Raw genomic sequence first — 11762 nt, 5'->3', positions numbered from 1 at the left:
ACCTTCGATATTTTGTATATAGCCTCCTTTTAAACTGTCTTCCGTCTCTCCTTTATACTATAGTATTGTAATATACGTATTGAAACTAAGTTACGGGGGCTTGCCTCCCATACAAGCTTCGCTTTTCTTGGCAAGCCCCTCCGTTCTGTTTTATATAGTTATTATAGTCAAAGTAACTTTAGTTTGCATTAGTTCTCATTGTTTATACTTTATTTCGATTGATGTTGTACTTTAAAATTGACTATATATTGTTTGATTTTGTTGTGCTTTGTGAACGGAAAATGAATAAATCTAAATCTAAAATCTAAATCTAAATCTCTATGGCACTACTGCAGTGTAGTGATAAAATTTAATTTGCTTTTATTTTGTCTACTTCTGGACACCCCTGGTACTCATATTACGCAAGTCGCAACTTCTGCCGCTGCTAGACAAATCTTCCCTCATTTACTTGGTGAATCAGTTATAGTTCGGCATCATGGCTGGGATCGACAACGATGACAATCAAAGTGTGAGTGACAAATAATGGAAAAGTTACTAAGTAAATAAGTAATAACTTTTGCAATGTGTCACCAAAGGTTGTACGCAATTGTATTTATTTTTCGTTCAGTCCCATCAATGTATATTTACGTCAGTGACAGTAGACTGAGTTGTTCGCGATGGTGCGTGGAGAGCAAAGACTAAACTAAAAGAGCATAAATAAAGCCTTAAAGGTTCCAACTCGGGTTTAGTGCACAGGAAAGTACAAGGCACAACACCTGAAAAAGTACTTCCAGGGAATTTTTTGTTATTTAGACACTCTGACTAGATCTTACATTGATAATGTCATCACAATTTTCTAAATTAAAAAAACTTAACATAAACAAATTCCCGAACGATACGAAGCCATGTTTCGCCCTTGGTCTTTCTACAAAAATGATGATATAAATTACTCTGATCTCGATGCTGCAAAAGGTGGAATCTCACATTTGGACTTTTTGCGTATGATCTAGCTGATAGTGATATTAGCGATCGCAACGGGTTCGCGTTTAACACATTTCCTATTCTGCCAACACACAAAATGGGCAAAATTCATTGAGCCAGTGTATCAACATTTCAAATCCTTTTTTCATAAAATGTTACGATCTTTTTCTATTATATCTAAACTTCTTATTTCTAGTCAATTTACTCACATTTGCATCGCCAAAATGTTGTTTTTAAGGCCGTTTTCGAGAGCACCACCTGTCCGTCGTCACACGATGGAAGTCGCCATTTTGGAAAATATGACTCCAGAACCGGGTTAATCTTGCAAGTTACTTTTACTTGTTGACACCCTCTAGGGGCATCAAATAACCATGTGTTATGTATCATTAAAATCGGCAGACTTTCTTCTACAAGTTAGTGACGATTTCAGTTCAATATCGGCAATGTTTTTCGTTAAAAAAAGGAGTTTTTTGGACACTTACGGTAAATCGTGTTTCTATTTTCTTACTTCAAAGCCGTATAAACAGAAAATTTCCCAGGGAACAGTCAAATATCAGATATAAATTAATTCTTTGAAGTGTATTTGTATCAGAAAATCTAATTTTGATATATAAGAATGTGTCGCATAGCTGCGCAAGAGGCGAATGCAAGCCCATGTTGTGCTGCCTAGAGTGTGATTTTGGTGCCATGGCTGACCGAAAGGAGTGAGTGGGCGTGGTGGCCGTGGGTGTGGTACTTGATGCATGTATGTTATTGTTAAACCCATTGAAATTAGTTGTAGGTGATAAGTTGTGCATTTGATTTCTGCATGAATTATGTGTATTGATGATAAATTAATGATAATTTCAACTTAATATTTCAAGAAAAAAAAAACAGGTGGGAATTAAAGCACGTTTAATTCCAGTCTCATTTTTTTTTCATGGTGTACAGGCGCAGACCATGCATTGACTGCTGCCTGGTACTGGTATTAAAATGATCTATATTCTGTTGTTTTGTGTCATCATATCAATAAGCTGTCTCATCAATTCACATGATGTACACAATAATGGGTCCCTGTTTGATTATGTTTACTAGGAGGGAGATTATTTTGTAAATGTGATTTTAAATGTAGTAGAAATTCAGATAATGTCAGAGACTTCAAGTTGCTTTTTAACTTTATATATTCCAATATATTTAATGTTAATATATTCTATAATTCTAAGCAGTGGAGAACATTTCTAGCTACTGTTGCAGCTCCAGCTGTCTGATCTCGCATTCTCAGATTTGCAAACAAAAAGAGACATCATGGTAATTATACAGAATAAAGAGTGAACATGGACAAACAGAAAGAAAAAAAAAATTACTTGCAAAACTTAATTTTCTACTTTTGAATGATATAAATCTTACAGATACCGGGAAGTATAGTGGGACATTCATTTTTATTTTCTGATTAAAGTCTGTTGAGGAATGAGACCCCCAAGAGTTGATTAATTTTTTTAACAACGCAAAGCGTTCCATGCATTTCTCTTGTCTTATTCTAATTTGTTATCTTTCTTCTTGTATACTATATTTTCACAAATACATGTAGAAGCTGTTTGAATAAGAAAAATATGAAGGTAACACAGCCATGCTCTACAAGATCACCTCTTGTGTTGCATTTTAGTCAAATTAACTTAGTAACCTACATGAAAAAAAAGTATGGAAGTTTCTTAGATCTACAAGTACCTGTAGATCTGTCACCCAATGGGTACTTGTCTTGGGTGGCAGAAAAGTTCTGCGTATAGCGTCCCTTTAAGAGGCCATAGCTTCAGTTATGGTGCTCCAATTGTAATTTGGTCTTCACCATTGAATTTGCCTTGAAAAAACCTTTCAAGTGATGTATAATTTGTCTGTATTTAAAAAAAAAAAAAATCATGTAATATAGCTAGTGATATAGAGAGCTGTGAGAGGGCACGTGAATCATAGTCACGCTTGCTTGTTTACCATTGGAACGTTCTAGGCGCTCAGCATTTTTTTCCTCTAACTGGGTCTTGTTTTTTGCAGTCAAAAATTGACGTACTTCACCTATTAGTTTTTACATGAGATGCGACCTGTTGATTTTTTTTGTACAATTTCCTATTATGCGCCACTCATGGTTTCAAATCGTCTTGTGTGTGAAGGATTCATATGCACCTGGTGCACGCGAATCTTTCACACCCTTTTTACTAAAATAACTATGACTTTACAATACATTGTAGCTAAGCATTATATTTATGCTATGACACTTACCGAACCATATGGATCGTTTGTTGAATTCTCTTTGCTGTTTTTTTTAATAAAATAAGAGCATTTTTCATGATCTTCACGTAGATGCCTCTTGATCAGCGTTGATATCAACTTTTGCCTAAAGAGGGCGCGCGATATTATTTCAAAGCCGGCAGGCACTTAAGAACCAAGTTTGAAAGGATACTCGTAAAATTATGTCACTCTCGCCGATGAATATTCATTAGATCGTGGTCGTGCGTGTTCAATACACACTGAGTGCATGCATGCAGAGAGTTTTTATTGAACACGCACGACCACGATCTAATGAATATTCATCGCGAGAGTGACGTAATTTTACGAGTGTCCTTTCAAACTTGGTTCTTAAGTGCCTACCGTACCTTTGTTTACGGTGTTGCAAGCTAGCTGCATTCTAGGCGATCAGCATTATTTTTTGCTCGTTCAATCCACTTTCATCATCATCTTGTCAAAAGATGGCGTACTTTACCAATAAGTATATACATGAGATGCAACCTGTTGATTTTTGGTACAATTTCCTATTATGCGCTGACGACTTGAATTGAGAATTGCGAAAAATTGCTTTTCGATTGTTGTTTGCGTACTTTCCACCGCAGTATTAAGGACGGATCGAACGGAGTATCCTGGTTGAGACTTGGAGGTAAGCGATAAAAACACTTTTATAAATAATTTCCAATTCATTTTTAAAACAAACTTAAATCATTAAAACAAAATTCCAAAGTGGAGAAATACTGAAATGTTTGGCGTTTTTCATTCCCTCACATTCGTGTGATGAATGAAAACGTCAAAGTCCACTATGAAACCACATGCGTTGTGCGAGGTTAGTATTACTAACCTCGCATGTTGTGTGAGTGATTATGCGCTGACGACTTGAATCGATACTGTATGATCAGAAAAATTCACATTTCTATTGTTGTTATCGAATAACTTACAAGTAATGTAGTTTTTGTAAGTATCAAAAGTTTTGGGGCGTTTTATTCCCCCACATTAGTGTGATGAAGGAAAATATTAAAATCCATTGCCAAACGACATGCATTTTGCAAGGTTTGATATAGCATACAGTAAGAGTTCCATATGCACCCCCCACTAAAATTGAAAAAAAAACATGGAGAAGGTTAAGAATGATATATCTAGCCCTAATATAGAACATATGATGGGGGAGTGGAAATACATGTGGCTTTATAATTATTCCATCAAATTTCGAGCAGGATCTAGTGCGTGTAATTGTCCATGTAGACATTGGTTTATTTAGTTAGTAAAGGGTCTGTGAGTCAAGACTAGTCAAACCATCGGCTGATGATCGTTAAAGAACCTGGTATCAGCGCTTCTTGCTAGCATATCGAAAAAGGTCTTGACTGCAGATAATACGAGGTGAGTTGAAGTCCCAATTAAGGTAAGCAACAGTAAAAAAAATTATAGAAAAATCTGAAGTGAACGAACCGGAAGTCTCATCAATCTTTTGTTATTTTTTTTTTTGGGGGGTGCATATGGAACTCTTTCCTAGCATACTTACCTCGCATGTGTTCATTGAATGAGTGGTGGAGAGAGGTTTCTGAGGGGGGGAGGGGGTGGTACTCACATGAATATCGCATACGGGGACGTGCCGCTCCAGTGGGTTTTTTTTTTCAAGAGTCCTTAGACATGGCCATGGGTCTTGCTGTTGCAAGAAATTCTTAGCCATGTGTCCTATTTTTTAACTGAATAATCATTAGACATGGGTCCATTTCTGAAAAACAAAACAGACACAGAATCCCCAGGAAAAGCCCCAGAAATGTCATTGTTAGTGGCCAGTTGGCCACTGAAAAGAGCGCAAATGCAATTTTACAAACTTGTGTCTCACTGCTGTAGATCTATATTGGAATATACACTTCCAGTCACCATTATTTGACTACCTGTTTCACCAGAGAACAAAAGATTCGGTTCACTAAATCTATGGATCTCTGGTGAAACAGGTAGTCAAAGAATGTTGACTGGTTCTGTATCTCTTAGTCTTAAGTACGATGCCTTCAAAATTTGCCACTTTATTGGTTTGTGTGCTGTGATACGCACTCTGTTTACTTTTCTTGGGGATGAATCCAAGTATATATATACAGTAGGCCTACATGTAATTTTTGTCTCACCCACCAGAGATGAAGGCGAGAGTAGAGGATCCAAATGTCGTCTGTCACAAATCTAATGACGCATAACTCCGCAAGTTCTGTAAGTCACTTTTCAACCAAACTTGGATGGTAGATGGACTTAGGGGACGGGCAGCTTATGCTGCAGTCAGAATTCCGTTGCATGCCCTCACAAATCAACATATTTCTGGTTAGTTTCATAAGTGGGCGAGACACAAAATCACTTTTACCTTGTTTTGTGGTGGGGATGTGTGGAAATGGGTCTATATTTTAAAGAAAATCCTTAGGCATGGGTACGTATTTTGAGAAAAATCCTTAGACATGGGTACCTATCCACAAGCCCCGAGCCTCACACCCCCATCCATTCATAATCCAAGTACCCCCCCCCCCCACAAGGTCCTTGGGGATTCTATTCCCTATGTGTTTAATTTCTTTTGGCATATATATGTCCACATTTCGAGTCGGGATGTCACAGGGGACACAACATTTGCTCAGACTGCAAATTTTGCTCTTTTCTTAATATATCAGAGCGAGAGGGCATAGGATTTAGAGTTTACTTAGGTCTGTTCTGATCATAATAAAATTTTGGTTCAGAAATAGCTTAGGGTTTATTTGGTTTTGTTAGATTTCATGTGCAGATTTTCCTTTGGTGCAATTGTTGCCAGAGCAAATATCATGGAACCATCGATCACATTCATACATTTCTGTAATGATGGTTATAAAGTTATTAAAAATGTGACTAATTCAGAAGTTTGGTGTATGAGTGGCAAGCATGGCAAGTTGTCAAACCCAAATTGGGTGATATTTTTTCTAGTTTCCATAATGCAGAAAACTAGGGACTTTATACTAAGGCAGCCAACAACTTTGATGATCACATCCTATGTAGTACCCATTAACACTTAGATGATAATATCACTTGTCATCCTCCTCCCCCGTCTTTTTTTCAGGGGGGATTTCATTTTTTTTAAATGTTCATTCCAGTTTATTCAAAAGGTAAGTTGCATCAGTAATTGTGATACTGTTTTACAAGGGACCCCTGCATAACAAAAACATACAGAGTTATTAACACTTCTTTGAACATATGTTGCACTACGAAACATATGCAAAGTATTTAAAGTAAAACAATGAAAAACGTTTGCTTATCAGAATCATTCAGAAAATCATATATGAACCACTTGAAAAAATCCTAACATAATGTTTTAAAAGGAAACTGGTCGTATAATGTTATGTGAGACAGGAGAAATATATGGCTGAATTATTAAGTTTGAAAGAAATCAGACAAGCAACAAGAAAGTTATGACTGTTGTAATATTGCAAGCAACAAGAAAGTTATGACTGTTGTAATATTGAAATTGCTAAGACTGTAGATGTCAAATGGGCATCTTGGTAAAAAAAAAATAGGATAAGAGGTAGGACCAAAGGCCATGTACTTAATTATCAGGGATTTATGGTTTTCTCCTTTTTACATATTCTCCATACCAGGGGCAGTAATGATCTGACACAGGTAACATATTTTTTGTCCTTATGAAAGAAAAATATAATTTGAAGTAAAATTGTTGAAAACAAAAAGGCTTTTCAGATATTTCATTTATGGGAGTAAATGGAACAATAGTCCTTTGCCATCACTATGACATCACCATTGTGGCCAATTTAAAGTCTTTACAGGTTATAGTGATGACAATTTATCAAATTCATAACTTCCTTCATATTGTTTGTCTGATATTGTTCACCTTCTGCTTTTCTTATTTTTTTAAGCTATTTGTTGTATTTTTATTTTACCTCTAAAAACAACTTTCAATTTGGGTTGGATTCCCCTTCAGTTTCTGAATGATGTCAACTGGAATCTCCTACCAGCTATATTATCAACTTATGTTTGTGTTGTACATGAAAATGTTATACTATGCAGTAGATGGCCAAGCTAATTGTAATGGTTTCTTTTCCCCGCTAGGAATCTTGGTTGTCTCGTGTAACAGGAGAGTTCCATAGAGTACCGTGCATGAGAACTGCATTCCTATATGGTATAGGTGGAGGGTTCGGTGTTGGGCTGGCTACATTTCTATTTACAAGTAAGTATTTGGAGGAGTCCAGGCTGAAAATAGTAACATGGAAATGAATTAGAGTAAATGAGCAAAAAATTAAAATCACTGCAAAATTTAAGAACTTTCAACTTTCTGTAATCCATACTTTCCTAATTAAATTGATATCACATCAAAAATAAATGTGCCAAAGTCCTTCTGAATGGAAATAAATGTAACGAAAAGAATTCAAAGTTCATGTCTTATATTTATAGATCTATTCAGATTTTTAAATTCTTTCAATGTGTTAAATTGAATAGACTGTTTTGCTTGACAACGTAGATTTAGCAAAAAATGCAGTAAAAGCTAGAAAATAAACTATTTTGTAGGAATGGAATTTGCATTTTGAGTGTATGTGTTTGTAAGGATAGGAACTGCCATTTGAAACTTTTGCCAAAGAATATTTCAGTTCTACACTCAGTTCATTGTCTCTTCATGGACTTCTACAAATATTATATCACCACTTGCTTTATATTTTTACAGATTCTTGGCAAAAATGTCATATTCAAAGTTTAAACTTTATCCCTCCCACCTGATGGTATTAAAAATCTGAATACTTCACATCAAAATGACCTTTTCTATATGATTTTTCACTTTAGGCCGTGTGAAGCGCTCAACAGATATGGGTGTCCTATCATTCATTGCAGTCACCTTAAGCTCGTTGTAAGTTTCCACAATATACTGTGGTGTCTTTGATGTTGTAAAAACATAGATTACTTCTATGAAAAGTTACTATTAAAAAAAAGAAAATGTATGTATTTCAAAAGCTGTGTAAACAGTCACAATAAAAATGATATTTAAGATAAAATAGATACATTCTCTGGTTGCTACAGGTAGCAAGTTCAAAGTGTCTTGTGAAGAATATGTTGAAGACGATTGAAAACAGAATCTTCTGCATCCATATGCTTTGTTTGTCAATTATGGAGGTAAAATTGAAAGCAACATATTAGTCTTCGAAAAAGTAGTAGAAAAAAAATCAACACACAATGCACATATTATGAAAACTTGGGGCAGTGTGAGGCACAATAGAGCCCATTTTCAAGGCTCACAGACTGAAGTGTTCAGAGCAGTAAGTACTCTGGTAACACTTAAATCGTGTTACAAGCTCATGAGCTTTCCATCAAGGTATAATTTAACTTTTTCTTCCAACAATATTTGTGTCAAAAAGCAAAGAGAAACACAAAGATAAATATTAGTTTCAGACTTTTGGTATTGTTTTTTTTATTTGAATTTTTAACAGTCTTCTCCAATGCTATTAAGCCCAACTTGTTTATGTTTTGCAGCACCTACTGCAGATATAACCGTGCAAAAATGACCATCCAGCAGCGGAGGTTTCGAGAGCTTCAAGGACTTGAACCTAGGGAAGTTTCACATCAATATAAACCAGAGAGATGATATCTACCTATTATATGTTAACTGCCACAGTGTACATGACATATAATTCAAAATATGTGTGCGAATCATGATAAGAGGTGATAAGTTTGTAAAGGTAAATTCTTATCCCCTAAAGAGGTTAACAATAATTTGTATGGCATTTGAAAGTATGATAAACCTCAAAAGAACTTTATCATGTATTCTCCAGGTGTTTTAGGTATTTGTGAGAAAGTACCTTAATGTTGAAGTGCTCATACTGGTATATCAAGCAGTCTATGCCACTGGTTGATTCCACTAAATCTTCACAATAATGATATGAACAGACAATATAATTCTCATAGACCCCATTCTCAGTATTAACTTTCTTGAACTGGTTCTTGATCTTACAAATTATATCTGAAAATTGTATATTATGCATTGTAGTTTTATCGTATCAGTTTATATTGTGACTATGTCATTTTGATATCCATGCAGAGGACCATGCAAAAGTGACAAATCTGAGTTAATATTTGGGAACAAAATTCTTTATTGATTTCCTGTCATTTTTTTTTCAATTTCTAATTTTTAATCACTTGCTCACAATTTTTCACATATCCCTGTACAATGTTTGTCTTTAAAATAATGTGATTATTTGGTTCAATTTAAACACAGGATAGATGGCATAGAGAAGTAAATTGAAATTAATGAATTCAACAATATGGTTCAGATCTGCTTCATAATATGTAGCTCTGATGCAGAGACTATTAATTTAACTGCTAGTTTATATCATTCTCTGATCATTTTCCCTTTCCATGTATTTCAAGCTTACAAGTTACAGTATATCAGTAGTACTCATTGGTTCAGGGGCTGCGGAACCAGAGGGTGAGGGGATTTAGTCCCCCTCCCTCCCCATTTTTTCCCCCAGAACCTTGTACAAAAACTTAAAGATTACCATCTGATTGTAATTTTTTGCATGGAACCTCATGCAAATCAGAGAGTTGTTAGGAAGAAGCTGTATCTCTTGTAATTTATGCAAAAAGCATTGATGGGTTCTGAAGTGTAACAATGGAATTTGTAACATGCTACTTAACTTGGCTTTAATCTTCGACTCAGCACACCGTTGTACTGTTGTGATTTTTTTTTCAGGATCCTAGTTTTTAGTACCAACTTGTAATTTATGTAATATTGGTAAAAACGCAATTCAAATTATAAAGCTCATGAATAATGGCAAAAGGACATTGGACAAGCTTGTTGGAGTTAGCACTGTGCCAATATCATAATTTGCATACCAGAGCGATCAAAATTAGCCTTATAAAAATTCAATATTTGATTATGTTCCAATAATTTGCACTCAAGTAAATATCCTGTCCTTAAATCCTTGATTCACAATCTTTGATATAAGGTACTTTGCTTGTGAACGTTTTAGTAAAGAATTACAAAGTTTGTGTTTGTTCATGAAATGCAATAATATATTTGACCATTTTGAGGGTATCACTAAAAGGGACAGTGAAAGGTTGCTGAGACATGGTGTACTGATTCAAGAGTTTTAAACCCTTATTATTCAACCATTCTGTGAAACCAGGGGGCTGTTTCATAAAGCTGTTTGTAAGTTAAGAGCGACTTTAAGAACGACTGGTGATTCTTTCTTATATACACGCTAAACCATTGCCAATGAATCAACCATCAACAAGAAAGGTTCACCAGTCGTTCTTAAAGTCGCTCTTAACTTACGAATAGCTTTATGAAACACCCATCCATACTGACGGCACAGAAACTTTGTTCGCGCTAACAGTGCACTAACAGAGGCCCTGTTACAACCGGTTATGTGGCAGCATTGCATAACGTTGTTACAATGCATTAATTACACATTGAAATAAAGGTTTTGACTTAACAATCTGAAAGATGTGACTGGGCTTACTGTTGAGCACTCTGGAAGGCTAACAATGTTTATGTGCGGCCAGTGCAGCTGGCTAACAGATTCAGATTAGGGCATAACTTAGTTTAGCGTGGGATCAAATAAACCAGCTCGATCCGGCTCCTTTCAAACAACTCCCAGTGTTACATCATCATTATTGAAGCTCTAATAAGACAAGGGCGAGACTGTGTTATACAGTTTGTAAAATTTTAATGTTCTGAGATCTAATAAGAGATTACAAAATAAAAATGTACTTTTATCAAGAAGGGGTTTCATGAATGACTTGTCAGAGATCTTAACAGCAGACAAAATTTGATCTATCCAACAGACTAACAGTCAGATACATGTTATTCTCAGCCAATCAAACTCGAGAATGATAAATGTTGAATTGCTCTCAGCCTCTACAGGAGGACACATTTTTCCTTTCAATTTTAACTCTTTATTTAGAGAGCAGTGATTGAGGTTCATTTAAAAGTTTGCCCAATTTCCTTCCTATGCCAACAAAGTTGACTTGACTGCATGAAGAATTTCACTGTAAAAAATCATGATGAATGCTAGGTAGCCTATGCTACTAGCAGTATAGCATTGAATTAATTCTTTTAAAATTTGGTTTAATAGTTGGGGGCATTCATATGCACCCCAACGCAGTGAATATTGGCAAGGGGAGTGATTCGTCAACTTTTTTAATCTGATGTAGACAGATCTGACAACGCTCCCCTGGATTTTTATTTGATGAGAAGCACAGTTGCTATGGTTACTATCAAATTACTTTGTCAGATAAAACATCTGACAAGACCATTCATGATACACTCCTTCATACAAAACTCAATACAAACATAGTTTGAACATTCCCAATATAGATACCATATAGGCAGCATGTTCTTACAGCTCATTTACAATGTAAATGCCATTAACACTATGCATTATGATGTTCAGATTGGTGAATAAAATGTGAACGTGTTACATGTCCAGCATGTATATTGTACAGACAACATGTTCTTATTTTTGCTACAGGAAGCTCATTTCAAAGTAAAATATATTATGACTACCTATACTTGTAGTACAAAGCTCCTTTCTGAATAG

The 11762-nt window shown here is 35.4% G+C and overlaps 1 protein-coding gene across 2 annotated transcripts; it reads left to right on the top strand.

Moving 5' to 3' along the window:
* The first annotated feature begins 381 nt into the window (after positions 1–381).
* Positions 382–10052, top strand: LOC121419195 (cytochrome c oxidase assembly protein COX20, mitochondrial-like). 2 transcript variants are annotated; one of them, XM_041613550.1, is made up of 5 exons: positions 430–508; positions 6819–6840; positions 7285–7402; positions 8011–8074; positions 8695–10052. In XM_041613550.1, the coding sequence occupies exons 1-5, from the start codon at positions 495–497 to the stop codon at positions 8804–8806; spliced, it is 330 nt and encodes a 109-aa protein (XP_041469484.1). In that variant the 5' UTR covers positions 430–494; the 3' UTR covers positions 8807–10052. The 2 variants fall into 2 exon arrangements, with proteins under 2 accessions (XP_041469485.1, XP_041469484.1); XM_041613551.1 differs by lacking the exon at positions 6819–6840 and having other exon boundaries at positions 382–508.
* Positions 10053–11762: the final 1710 nt, after the last annotated feature.

This window comes from Lytechinus variegatus, chromosome 7 (genome assembly GCF_018143015.1).
Source record: "Lytechinus variegatus isolate NC3 chromosome 7, Lvar_3.0, whole genome shotgun sequence".
Classification (NCBI taxonomy): domain Eukaryota; kingdom Metazoa; phylum Echinodermata; class Echinoidea; order Temnopleuroida; family Toxopneustidae; genus Lytechinus; species Lytechinus variegatus.
The sequence above is the reverse complement of the archived record's forward strand: the minus strand, read 5'-3'. Positions and strand labels throughout refer to the sequence as shown.